This window comes from Primulina tabacum, chromosome 16, assembly GCF_025594145.1.
Source record: "Primulina tabacum isolate GXHZ01 chromosome 16, ASM2559414v2, whole genome shotgun sequence".
NCBI classification, from domain to species: domain Eukaryota; kingdom Viridiplantae; phylum Streptophyta; class Magnoliopsida; order Lamiales; family Gesneriaceae; genus Primulina; species Primulina tabacum.
The window spans coordinates 37,027,532-37,041,841 of record NC_134565.1 but is presented as its reverse complement, the minus strand read 5'-3'; the positions used below and the strand labels follow the sequence as shown (position 1 = coordinate 37,041,841).

The window sequence follows — 14,310 nt, the reverse complement described above, 5'->3', positions numbered from 1 at the left end:
AAGGAGAAAAAAAAAAGCCCAAGCCATTTCCCCAAAAACTGCTCCCGTAACCATCTCAAATTTCTCCCCTCATCTCCTTCTCTCCAGCTTCTTCCGTCGCGCGTCGAACCCCAGTTGCCGAAGTTAAGAGCGCAGCAGCCAGCTACCTTGTTTCCCATCTTCTATGCCACGGATCGGAAGAACAGGGTGAAGGAGAGCCCTATTTCAGCTGCATTCCGTTCGCGAACTCGAGATCGAACTTTAGGTGAGATATTGGCCTCTTTTCCTTGTTGTTTTGGCAGCCTGATGTTGGGTATAAAGCCATTTCGGTTCCCCTGTTTTCCAGCTTAAATTCAGCGAGAATTTTGCAAGATTTCTTGGTCCGATTTATTGAATAGTGTGATCGTACTTTGTGAATTTACCATTTTTGTCTAGTTACTTGTCCTTCAATTCCAGACGTAATTTAGCTCCTTTATGGTTAAATTTACCGATAAATCAATTATGAATCAAGACCAGTGTGTATCTAAGTTTATTGGACATGTTAAATAAAGATAGATTGTACTGTACCTTTGAAATCATTTTTATCTGTAATGATTTCCGTTGTATATCATTCCTTTGATGGGCTTTTACCATATTATTGATATAAATATTTTGGCAATTACCTTGCGAAATAATGTCACACTAATGCTTTTCTGTAGGTTGTTTACAGCCACAGATGAATGGACATTGTAGTGCCCTGAGATTTTAGATTGACCATAAATTGCTTTTTATTCTATGGAACTAGTTCTCATAATAGGGTAATGCAAGTGTGATTATCTCGTATCATGATATTGTATTTTAGAGTCCTGTTATATGCTCCAGCAACTTTTCTTTTGGCTGAATGAAAATGTTCTGTCACTATCTGTAGTCACATCAACTCGAAATCTTTTCAGATTTTGTTCAAAGTGCCGCTGCCGGTATGAACTAGTTTTAGGAAACATCCTCACCATTGAATCAGTAGAAATCAGGTAGGGTTAATTTCATTTTGATTTGTTTTCTTTTGTTTCATTGCCTTGTTTTCCTTTATATATACTTTCTTCTTGTCATCTTTATGATTTATGATATCAGTCATGTGCACAACCTATTTGGTATTGAGTTCGTATATTTTTGGGTTATACTTGTGGATTTGTGGATATATACTTGTGGATTGGTACATATACTTGTGGATTCGTGGATTTACATCATTTGTAGACGGATAATTTATGAATCAAATTGATGTATTTTAAGTTATATATGGGTATGTATATATATATAGTGGTAGTATTGTATATTAATTAAGTTGTTAAGCACTTCACAACTCAGTAATTGTGAAGTCGTTCTTTATTAATTACTTCACTATAATACAAAAAAAATGAAGAATTTTAAATCGACTACTTCATCAATAAATGTAAATTATGAAGTAACAAAATACCAAATACTCCAACAAAGAAAAATTATGGCGAAGTTATAGAATATATTTACTTCATCATAGTTCCATAACAACGAAGTCGTTCGCATCAATTACTTCATTAAAATACAAAACCTGTGAAGTTATACAAAACATTTACTTCGTCAATCAATGTAAACAATGAAGTTATATATAACTATTGCTTCTGCACTTTACGAAATCGATGAAGTAAAAAATGTTTTACTTCAGCATCGGTCTAATTCCGGACCGGTTTTCCCTTATTAAACCAGCTAAAGACTTCACTAATTTCTTGGAAACGACTTCGATTATAATGCGAAGTAAAATGATACTATATTACTTCACGTGCGTCTATGACTTCATTGAATATGCGAAGTAAATCAAAGAAATTCTACTAGTGTTGGGAGTTCAGGAAACATGAATATGTGCTCCAAGTGTTACAAGGACCTGATATCAAAACAAGAAAATGCTCAACTTGCGGCATCATCATTAGAAAACATAGTCAAAGGATCATCTAGTGGCAATGACGATGAATCTTCACTTGTAGACTCAGCAAATGTTAGAATTGATTTGGTAGCAGGGGAGGCAAAACCACTTAACGCTTCTGAGTTCTGCTGTGTCTGTCTATTCTAAGTCAAAGGAGGGTCCTAACCGATGCAGCACTTGCAAGAAATGGGTTGGCCTTACTGGATTTAGCTGCCGTTGTGGTAATATTTACTGCGGTACTCATCGGTATTCTGACAAACACGACTGCCCCTTCGATTATCGCAGTGCAGGGCAGGATGCTATAGCGAAGGCCAACCCGGTCATCAAGGCAGAGAAGCTCGATAAAAGCTAGAAGTTTCTTCTGATGCCTCTTGTGATCTTTCCAAAGAAGCAACTCTCAGTCGCATGCCTGTCGTATCAGATCCCAATTATTCATACACTGCAAGAATCATGCTTGTCGGCTCCGCTTTCTTTCTCAGCGTGTGTGGTTTTATACGTGTCATTCTATCTAATAACGCTTTTATGGGTCACTTCCCTTGTATATTATGTTCATTTGTCTAATGCAGTGTTTCAACTCTCAGATATCCCACTCGGTATCAACCAAAAGTAAAATAAATTTCATTTTTCATGGCCCGCCATTGCGCTTGGTGGCGCTGCAGCCTTGTTTGTATTTTTTTAAATGATTAAGATCATTAAATAGACGATAAAATATTTTTGGTAGGATCAAACGATTATCACTTGGCTAAAAGTTATAGTTGTTAGCCAATGCGTAACTTAATTTTCTTATACTTGTGACTGCGCAAAGTATACATATTTGTGTGTTAATGGGTCGGGCTTCTCTTCCTATCCCCATCAGAGACTTTCTACCTTTGGCCCTATCCTTAGCAGAGACAATATTATTCGTTGAGATCTGATGTAGCTCTTTTACGTCTCGCTTAGCGCTTGAAGCATGAGAACTTCCTATGAGGTCATCCATCCCATTATCATTCTCACTTATGCACATTTAACCAACATTCTCCCGAATAATTCTCCCCAAGAAGTATAGAAATATGTTTCTTGGGAGATTTGAACTCATGACCTCGCTCTGATACCAATTGTTAGGATCAAGTACTTACAACTTGACCAAAAACTATAGTTGTAAGTCAAGACACAACTTTATTTTCTTATATTTGCGGCAGCGCATAGTGCACCTACTTGTGTGCTAATGGGTCGAGCTGTTAAACTCATGAGTTCAGAGAAGTACGTGTCTTTCTGTTGGTGCTGTCTTATATCCCTTAGAGATTAGTCATACATTTTTCCTACCGTCGATCATGTCCCTAGTAGAGATAATATTACCCTTTTTAAGATCTAATGTCATTCTTTTACGACCCACTTAGTCAACCAGATCAAGCGGCGCAATGTTAGCAATTTGACACATGAGAACTTTCAATAGATCATCCATCAAAGTACAACTCTTACTCATGCGTACTTAACCCAACTATTCTTTTTATTTTTTGTTAATTTTATTAATAACGTTATTTTTAATATTTCTATTGTTATTATTTTTAATTTATTTTATATTATTTTTTGTTATTCGTATCATTAATATTATCAATCAATCATATATATAAGTAAAAAATATAACTTAAGAAATTTGTTGTTTTGTTTTTCTTTTTTTAAAAAACAAGAAGTCTCCTCCCTCCTCACCCCCTCGGATGACTTTATCTCGTCAGAAAAAGTAGCCACAACTGATACTGAACCCTTCCGCCTACCATCACGGCCTCCTCATCCCATCTTCGCCGCCATCCTTCATCACGAACTCCTCCTTCCGTCGCCGAAGTGCCCTTCTCTCAAAATTATATCTTTTGGTATAATAAATGAACAGTTGAGTATGAAGATAGAGAATGAGGATGGTGTTGGATGGATAGGACTTCGAGGTAGAGCACCGAATGATAAAAATATCGGATGAGATTTTTTTGTTTAAGACTTTAATAGCTTTTTATCACCGATAGCTATCTCTTGGAAAGAAGGTAAAACGATATGTGGTATGATGTATTTACTGATTTTTTAATGAGTTTGATTGCTATTACTGGTTCTTGGTAGAGGCTTCTGCTTATTTAATTTTTTTTTGGAAATTAATCGATGATTACTGTAGCTGGTGAAAAGACTAAAAGGTGTTGAATTACCTTTTCTTGTTGTCTTCCTTTTGAGTTTTTCACTTTCAAGTTCGGAAACACTGTTGGTAAATGGTTTGATTTATTAATGTCTTCTTTGTTGGTGGAATTGAACTAGAAATAGTTAGTTAATTTATGCTAATGGTGGTGTTCATATTTGAGTCTGATTATTTTTTAATTAATCTTGTTATGATTGACAAAGACTTGAGGATAAATAGTGAGTTCTTGGTATAAAAATACAGTCTTTTAGTCCTAGATTTCAATTTCTTAGGCAATCCACATTATTGTAGATTTCAAATCCCATAAGCATACAAGCAGTTTGATTGTTATCTTCAAACCAAATGCCTATAAAAGGTCCATTTTTGAAAGATGGTTTGAATCTAATTGTCTTTTTGTGAAATTGAAATCATTATATACATTTTTAATGTTCTTAGAATTGCAAAGTTTAGAATTAAAGATTTCTCTTGAATTTAAAATGGTATAAATTGGTGACAGGTTTCTGTGCTTCAATTGGATAACAGATTTCCTTTTTAATCCGGGATAGCAGAAATTTTAATCTATGCAGAGTACATTACATGTTGGAGGAGTTGGAGCAAAGTAGTTTTTCTGATCCTCGTAAGTCATGGCAGCTGTAACCAAGTTTCGGGAAAATTATGTATATGAAGGCTGAAATAGACATAAACATGTACCAAGTATATGTAGTTAAGTTGTAGGTACTATGTGACAGTTCATGCTGCATTCTTTGGGTGATGGTTACCCATTTCAATGTATGATGATGTGTAATGGATATTTAGTCAATGCATTTTATTAGTTAATGTATCATATGATTGAGCAGCAAATGTATGGAAATATTTGAATTGCTTCCTTTACTTGTAGTGAAATAATTTGTCCATCTGTAAGTTTGAGTGTAGATTTGCAAATTGAAAAAGTTGTTGCTGTTTCAGATTTTCTGGAACTTGACATTGACTTGTTGGCAGTTTCTTTCCTCATTCTTAAACATTGAATACAACACATTTCAACTTAAATATATACTCATCTAGATAATTAAAAACAAAGTTTAGGTCTTGTTCATATCAAAATTTCTAAACAATAGATATGTGTATTCACTTAATTCAATCAATTATTTCGTTATTTTTTAATACAATTTTAAAGTTTAAGTCTTGTTTATATTATTTAATTTATATTTTCTTTCTTTTTGACAGGAAGAAAGCAGCAAAGATATTTTCATTTTGGTGCTGTAAAAATTGAAAGATGCCACTTAGTTGAGGTGTCTTTGGTTGTGTAAAAACATTGTTTCAACCGTTGAAGCAAAAGTGTTTGATATATTGCTGTACTCAAACAACGGTGAATAAAGAATGAGCAAGCGTCCACCCCCTGATCCAGTGGCCGTTCTCAGAGGCCACCGTGCTTCGGTCACCGATGTTTCCTTTCATCTCTCCAAAAATATCTTATTCACGGGCGCTGCAGATGGTGAATTGCGCATATGGGATACTGTACAACATCGAACTGTTTCTTCTTCATGGGTGCACAGCGCAGCTCATGGGATTATGAGTGTAGTTGCTGTTGGAGAGAACAGGGTTATTAGCCAGGGACGTGATGGAACGGTCAAGTGTTGGGATATTGCAGAAGGGGGCTTGTCCAGAATCCCAGTTACTACATTCAATACCAGTTCTTATCATTTTTGCAAGCTTTCAGTTTTACAAAACCCCAATGCTAAGATCAATGGACTCGTCAAGGATCGCCCGGAAAGTGAGGTTGCGGCTAGTGAAATCGAAAACTTGACATTGGTAGAAGGTGACAAGGAAGTAGTAGGAGTTAGGTATGTTGCTGTAGCTGGCGAAGATTCATCTGTGGTTGAAATCTGGGATGTCGATGCAGCTGAAAACCTTGTCAAGCTATCTCATTCCTCCACAGGATCAAATTTTTCTACAAAGGGTAGAGGAATGTGTATGGCTGTTCGAGCATTCTTACCTTCTGAATCCCAAGGATACATAAATGTTATATCTGGCTATGAAGATGGATCCATGGTTTGGTGGGATTTAAGGAATCCATCCTTGCCAGTGTCATGTATAAAATTTCATTCAGAACCAGTTCTAAGCTTGTGTGTTGACTATTCATGTGGAGGGGGGATCTCTACATCCGCTGATGAAAAAATAGTGATGTTTAAATTGGATCCTTCGATGGGATCATGTTTGGCCAAGAAAGAAATTATTTTGGAGAGGCCTGGAACAGCTGGAGCCTCGATCCGGGCAGATAGCAAAATATTAGCAACTGCTGGCTGGGATCACCGTGTGAGGATATATGACTATCGCAAAGGAAATGCTTTGGCCATATTGAAGTATCATCATGCCACTTGTAATGCTGTTTCATTCTCGTCTAATAGCAAACTGTTGGCTTCATCTTCAGAAGATACAACAATTGCGCTTTGGGAACTTTATCCTCCTAAAAACTGACGCGAACTTGTGCAGAATGACAGGTGCTCATTCATGAGCAGAAAGGGGAAGAATATCAAGCATTCATTTACAAGAATCTATCCTACTTACCAATATGAGTTGCTTCCTATGAATATAATTAGTTCAAATAAAGAGTGATGTTAGCATATCTGGCATCGATAAGTTAAATATAATTGAAAACTGATTTATCTACCCCAAATGTTTTGCTCTTGCTGAGTTCCGGCAAATCGAACTTCTGTCTAACCTATGTTGAGTTCAGGAGTAACTTTTACGAAATTGGACAAAAAAATTCCTTCTATGCTAACAATGGCCTTTCTATCCAACCTATTCTGGAATGTACTTTATCCTGGCATAAGATTTGTTTGGACATTAGGTAACCGGCAGTTGTGCTACGCACACAAATTTTATAAATATATAGAAATTATTGGTTTGAACTGCAGTGGATGATTGAAAGTTTTTTAATAACGTTATCTATGCTGTAGAGCTTTGATTCAATGCTGTAACAAATTTAGACTCAAGCATGATTAAAGGTATATCTGGAGATCCCGGGGAGCAGACTTGATAACTAATTACCCCCTCGTATTGCTTTGATTCTTTGGCAGAAACCAAACTAGCTGTGAAAAGTACAATGGAGGAGAAGTTGAAGCATGGTGTCATATAAGTCACTCTTTTTTTACAATATTTCAGTTTCTACCAAAGAATGAAAAAGGTTGTCTTTCAGTTACATTCACTTTAACTGCACAGTACTTGTTGAGATACAACAAAATTATTGCAACTCTTTTTCTGATGCTGGTACGTACAAGAAGAAAAAGTTTGCAAAACTTCATCCTCTATGTGGTTTCTGTCAGTAAATCGATCCTAACAATAAATTACAATTTACCTAGAGTAACATTGCTTCTTGTAGTATAACTGAATTCAAAACATTGATATAATTATTATGTTTCAACAACGGAATATTATTTATTGTTTATAAAAAAATATAGCATTTGATATATATTTTATGTTAAATTTAATTAATTTTAAATCTAGTCGCCAAAGGATATTTTAGAATTAAAAAGCATGTAATTCTATAATTTTGGTTTTGCGGTATGAAAAAGTATAAGCTTTGCAAAGCAAAACAAAACAAAAGTTATATTCCAGTGATTTTTTTAAAACACAAATAACTATTCTTTACGCTAGCTATTCTTGCACGTGCACGTGCATGTTTATAAATTTATTGTAAAATACAATGTTTTATGTTAGATATAAATTTTTTAATCAATTTTTTTCTTATTTTTTTTTTCTCATAATAATTATATATAAATATTTATATTTTTAAAATTAAAATATTTAAAACTACTATGTTGTATTCTTAATTAGGCGAAAGGACAATACGGCTATTATATGGTGTTCTTCCAATAGATAGATAATATAACATAAGTATATGTGTGATATATTTTGTCGTGACAAAAAAAAGATATAACACTAGGATTACAGGTGGGAATTCTAATTCGACCTTTATCCAGCAACTCTTGAATTTGTTTTTTCAACTTTTTCAATTTCATAGGTGTTAGCGGATAAAGCATCTTAGAAACCAGGCCTATATCAGAAACTAGCTCAAACTATGTCAGAAACTAGCTCTGCTCTCTTTCTAGGAGAAGTCCCAAAATGTCATCAGAAAACACCCTGGAAATTCACTGACCACTTTTTTACTTCAGTTAGTTGTGGTTTAGTCTCCTCGAAAATTGCAAAAAACAGGCTAAGAACATCTGAGATCCCTTTCGCAACCAACTATGTGTCTTCAAAGTTGAAATAAGGCAAAATAATTTCTGTTATGGGGTGCCTCGAATACAAATTCAGGTCCCTGAGGTGGTCTGAGGTCATCATCCTCTGCTTAAAATATATTGCTGCTCCATTATTCGTTAACCAGTTCATCTCCAGAATTTGGTCAAAATCAAGCATAGGTAAAATTATCAAGTCAACATCCACTACCCTCACTTGCAAGAACAGTTTTACATTTTTAAGTGTGAGAGCCGATCCAAGATTCCCAAGCCCAGCCCATTTTATTAATTAAGCTAAATAAATAAATAAAATTTTTTTATCATCACTCTCTCTCTCCCCCGACGTAAATCATCATCTCAAAAATAAAATCTATTGCCAATATTTGATTGGCGATATCTCATCTGTCATTTGCCAGAATTTTAAACCGAGTCCGGTTTCGGAAAGCTCTCGACAAGGGCGGTCCATTGATACTCATTTTGCAAGAAAATCGCGAGTCCAAGTCACGACCCCTAGTCAATCGCCGACCATGTTCGCTGGAAAATCAGGAGGAAACCTTGGTTTCGGTTGTTTGAAGCTTGAATTCGAAGCTTATAACAAGATTCGAAACTTTCAGATGTATATTTTGGAGTTTAGGGTTTCGTATTTTGGATAATTTGATTCATTTGAATTCTAACAATTAATATATATGATATTATTGATTGTATGTGAATCATTAATTCGATTGAATGTATTGACCTAATTTTTGGAATTTAATTGGATAATATTTCCAGTTTCGGCCTATTAATTTGGGAAATTTGTACTTTTGTAATGTTAAATCGTTATTAGGATGTGTTTATAGTATTAGATATAGAAAATGATAATTTTGGACATTCCTAGCAAATATTGAAAATTTCAAATTCGGTACGATTGAATTTTTCGAAATTTCAATTTGTATATTATCGAGGGATTTATGTTTATTAAGTTAAATAAATTGATATATTTGACTTCGCGATGAGTTTTAGAAATTTAAAAGTCTAAATTATGGATTTTTGGAATTTTAGGCTAAATTGGTGAATATTAGAAAAATAAATGGAAGTTGACGTGAAATGTATTATACCACATGATCGGATTCTTCGAAAAATTCCTTAGAATATTTCAGTTGTAAATTAAGTATCAGCTGAGGTACGCGTGAACTATTTCATTTTTAGATGATATTAAGTATATTATAATAAGTTGTGGCATGCTTTATATGCTTATGTGAATATCGTGATTACTTTGACACGTTTATTTTGAGTTGATAAATAATCCATATTTTTATCATTTGAAAATAATAAAATAAAAATATATTTATTTGAAAGGAATATTTGACATATTTGTCAACTAGTCAGATTAACTATTAATGCATAGAATTTCGAGCCCTGGCTTATTTGATTATTATCATTGTTGATCCGTTCAGATGTTGAGTCATCGATGGAGCGAGTGATAGGATTATATCACTCCTGACATCTCATCGATGGAGCGAGTGATAAAATTAGTACACTCCTGATGAATGCATGAGGACTGACCGGGTCGCTCCCAGACCCTCGATGTTGTTCGTCGTACTGAGGCCTGACCCCTATTTCCTTTTTATGTTGTAGTTGTTTTGGATTCCATAGTAGGTTATCCAAGAGAATTTGACGTGTCTGGTGGAGCGTTAAGTAGCGGCGCCCAATAGTTTGGTTGTTATTGAGTGTTCTCTCACACACACACACACACACACACACACGTGCGCGAGCGATTATATACTCGAGTCATACATTTGCCAGGGGATGCCTGTGTAGTTGTATTGTTACTTTTACGATGTTTTGGATTGATATTTGTGTGATCGAGCCAGTGCGGCTGTAAGTTTGTAAATTGATGTTATGACTTTATTTCGAGTATATAAATGTTGTTTGATTCGTTTGGAATTTTTCGGATATCCTACTTACGGGGAGGTCATTCCGAAATTTTTTGTTGGCCCAAAAAGAGAATTTTTAATTAGCATTTAATGACCACACAACCAGGATTCATTAGTGTAAACACCGAAATTTTTTGTTGGCCCAAAAAGAGAATTTTTAATCGCTTTCGGTGTTTACACTAACGAATCCTGGTTGTGTGGTCATTAAATGCTAATCAAGAGCACTGGCCCCTACATGAAGTATGCATGTAGATAAGAGTTCTTCTTCTGAAGGCACAGTCATAGAGTATCCCCAATAATTTATCAGTCAAAACAAGTAATATTGATAGGCTCATAATAGTTTGTATTTTTATTGTCATATCTGTCATTGTTACAACTACCAACGTGCTTAATTGACACATTTTTGTGATTTTATTGTAGAAGAAAGTTTTCTACTCTTGCGATAAATCTGGACTAAAAAGGGTGATTTTATATTACAATTAAAGTTGCCGATATGATCTTAGTAGAAGACGTGGAGCAGAAAAATTCAGAAGATGTTTTTGGATAAGGCGTGATCACGTCTTGTGACGATTCCTTGGCTACCTAGTGAGATAAATAATTTTCTTATCAAGGAATAAATACAAGATAGAGTTTTTTATATGGAAAAAAACTCTATATTCTTGGAGGATATTTTTTAAGTATCTTTTAATTTTTAGTAATTAGGTTTTATTTTGGATTATTGGGCTTTTCTTCTTTTAAACCCATTTTTTGCTTTTGATTACCTACCATTCACGTAAACAAGGGAGGAGGCAGATTACAAAAAGAGATCTCCCGACCTTCTCAAAGTGTTCCTCACGTACAGTACAAAAGGGAGGCAAGAGACTGCGCTGGAATATTCCGTATCATCTCCTAAGAAATTAGTTTGCACTTTTTTGTTTTATTTTTATTTAATATTCATGGAGATTGTATACCAAATCATGCTTGGCTAAGTTTTATTTTTGATTTAAGGGTTATTTTTACTGTTTAATTTATCACTGTGAGGTATTCGTTCTTATATTTAATATTCTTTTTATTCCAAGTATTTATTGATTTATGATTTAATTATATGAATATTGTATATCGTTTAATCTGACAATTTAATTCGATGTATGATTTTTTTCTGGTAACCATAAATTCAGTGATCCGTAATTGTCATGAATGATTGGTACACGAGTAGCATAGACTAGATGTGTTGTGCTATCATAATATATTTAATCTAAATAAACGAAACTCGATCTATCAATTGCATCTATCTCGGTTGTTAGATTTTATGATTAACTGTTTTCACAAAACGAAAATGCTATTTTTAATTAATATGGAACTTTATCGTGCCCAGTTAGTTATTGATAAGTTTTGACGGGATACTGGGTTCGGTCAATTAATTTAGGAAAGCACAAGAATTTTAGCGGCTATCCCTATAATTCTAAAGTTAATTGCTTGGAACAACTTGAATAAATTATTCTTTAGCCAATGAACAGTGATATAATTAAATAGTAGAACTCCCTTGAATCAGATTTTTCTCGTATTAAATTCTTTACTTTATCCTAGTTGATCCACTGTTATTTAAATTTATTGTTTTTCGTTCTTGTATAAATTCAGTTAGTACTTTATTAAATTCATATCCAAAAACCCCCCCTTTATTTACATTTTGCTCGAAAGAAATAAATCTCCCGTTCCTTTGTGGATTCGACCATACTCATCATTACACTAATTTTAGTTAGAGAGTAGGAATTTAATTTTGGTGGGTCAACGACAGCACACCAAATTTTGGCGCCGTTTCCGGGGAACGGTGCAAGGTTAGTTTCATTTGAGTTTAGTTATTTTATTTTCTTTTATGCTTCGTTCTTCTCGTACAGGTGAACTCGAATATAATCCAGAAATCGAGAAGACATCGAAAAGGTTGAGAAAAGAAGCAAGGCTACGGGGAAAACAACCATCATCATCATCATCATCTCCTGGTTTAAACGTAGCCTTGGAGTCAACTGACATTGAAGGAGAGTCCGATCTTGATCTTAACATTGAAAAAAGTGAGAGTGACGAAGAATTAATGGCAGAACCAGCTCAAAGAACCCTCAGGGAGTTAGCTAATCCTAATGTTATTCAGCAGACATTATGCATTCAACTCCCTACTACTGAAGCTACTTTTGAATTAAAATTGGGTTTGATTCATTTATTGCCTACTTTCCGTGGTCTTGCAGGGGAAGATCCTCAAAAACATCTGAAAGAGTTTCATATTGTGTGCACAGCCATGAAACCACAAGGTATTACTGAGGAGCAAATCTCGTTGCGAGCTTTTCCATTCTCTTTAGCCGACAAAGCTAAGGATTGGCTCTATTACTTGCCCTCTGTGACGATAACGACTTGGGACAATATGAAACAACAATTTTTGGAGAAGTTCTTCCCAGCTTCACATGTAGCAAATATCAGGAAGGACATTTGTAGGATTAGACAGCTGCAAGGGGAGACTTTATATGAATATTGGGAGAGATTTAAGAAATTATGTGCCAGTTGTCCTCAACATCAGATTCCAGAATAGCTTCTAGTCCAATATTTCTACGAGGGCATCTCACTTTTCGATAGGAACGTGGTTGATGTTGCAAGTGGAGGTGCGTTGGTAAAAAAACACCTCAAGAGGCACGAGCCCTAATCTCCAACATGGCTGCCAATACACAACAATTTGGGACTAGGCAAGATAACCCTCCACGACAAGTCAATGAGGTAAGCGCTAATCCTATCGACCAAAAGTTAGATTCTTTGACATCTTTTTTGGAAAAGTTGGTTGTAGGACAGGTACAACAGGCCAAAGCTTGTGGGGTATGCACGATGGTTGGACATTCGACGGACATGTGCCCTACACTACAGGAAGATCCCCCACACCAAGTTAATGCAATCGACGGATTTCCTGGACAACCTCAGCGCCGATACGAACCATATTCTAATAGCTTCAATCCAGGATGGAAAGATCACCCGAATTTCAGCTATAGGAATCAAGGAGGTGAACATGGATATCCACAACAAAATTATCACAAACATCTATCACCTGCGCAAGCCTCTAACTCAGGTATGTCCCTAGATGAAATTGTGAAGGCCTTAGCTGAGAAAACTCAAAAATTTCAACAGAAAACGAGGGCTAGCATTCAGAATTTGAGCACTCAAGTGGAAGAGTTGACGACCACAATTCACAAGTTGGAAGTACAAAATTTAGGTAACCTACCTTCTCAGACAGTGGTGAATCCAAGAGAGAATGTGAGTGCAATTATTTTGAGAAATTGTAAAGAATTGGATATTCAAGAAATTGGGGTACAAGCATCAGCCAAGCAAAAGGAAGATAATGAGATAAAAGTTGAGGATAAAATAATCAATCAAGATCATGCTCGGAAAGGTAAGTTTTCTCCTCTATTTGAGTATAAACATATTCCCCCATTCTATCTAGCATTGAATAGAAAATGTGAAAGTATGTATAGTTTGTATTTTTATTGTCATATTCTCCTCTATTAGGTGTGGGAGATTTGATAGGCTCATTATAGTTTGTATTTTTATTGTCATATCTCTCATTGTTACAACTACCAATGTGCTTAATTGACACATTTTTGTGATTTTATTGTAGAAGGAAGTTTTCTGCTCTTGCGATAAATCTGGACTAAAAAAGGTGATTTTATATCACAATTAAAGTTGCAGATATGATCTTAGTGGAAGACGTGGAGCAGAAAAATTCAGAAGATGTTTTTGGATAAGGCGTGATCACGCCTTGTGACGATTCCTTGGCTGCCTAGTGAGACAAAGAATTTTCTTATCAAGTAATAAATACAAGATAGATTTTTTTTATGGAAAAAAACTCTATATTCTTGGAGGATATTTTTTAAGTATCTTTTAATTTTTAGTAATTAGGTTTTATTTTGGATTATTGGGCTTTTCTTCTTTTGGACCCATTTTTTTCTTTTGATTACCTACCATTCACGTAAACAAGAGAGGAGCCAGATTACAAAATGAGATCTCCCAACCTTCTCAAAGTGTTCATCACGTACAGTACAAAGGGGAGGCAAGAGACTGCTCTGGAATCTTCCGTATCATCTCCTAAGAAATTAGTTTGCACTCTTTTAT

General features: G+C 35.0%; 1 protein-coding gene across 10 annotated transcripts; it reads left to right on the top strand.

Moving 5' to 3' along the window:
• The first annotated feature begins 41 nt into the window (after positions 1-41).
• Positions 42-6,707, top strand: LOC142529152 (protein DECREASED SIZE EXCLUSION LIMIT 1). 10 transcript variants are annotated; one of them, XM_075634583.1, is made up of 4 exons: positions 42-244; positions 912-986; positions 4,558-4,747; positions 5,265-6,707. In XM_075634583.1, the coding sequence occupies exon 4, from the start codon at positions 5,418-5,420 to the stop codon at positions 6,513-6,515; it is 1,098 nt and encodes a 365-aa protein (XP_075490698.1). In that variant the 5' UTR covers positions 42-244; positions 912-986; positions 4,558-4,747; positions 5,265-5,417; the 3' UTR covers positions 6,516-6,707. The 10 variants fall into 10 exon arrangements, with proteins under 10 accessions (XP_075490698.1, XP_075490700.1, XP_075490702.1 ...); XM_075634585.1 differs by lacking the exon at positions 912-986 and having other exon boundaries at positions 4,558-4,677; XM_075634587.1 differs by lacking the exon at positions 4,558-4,747.
• The last annotated feature ends 7,603 nt before the right edge of the window (positions 6,708-14,310 follow it).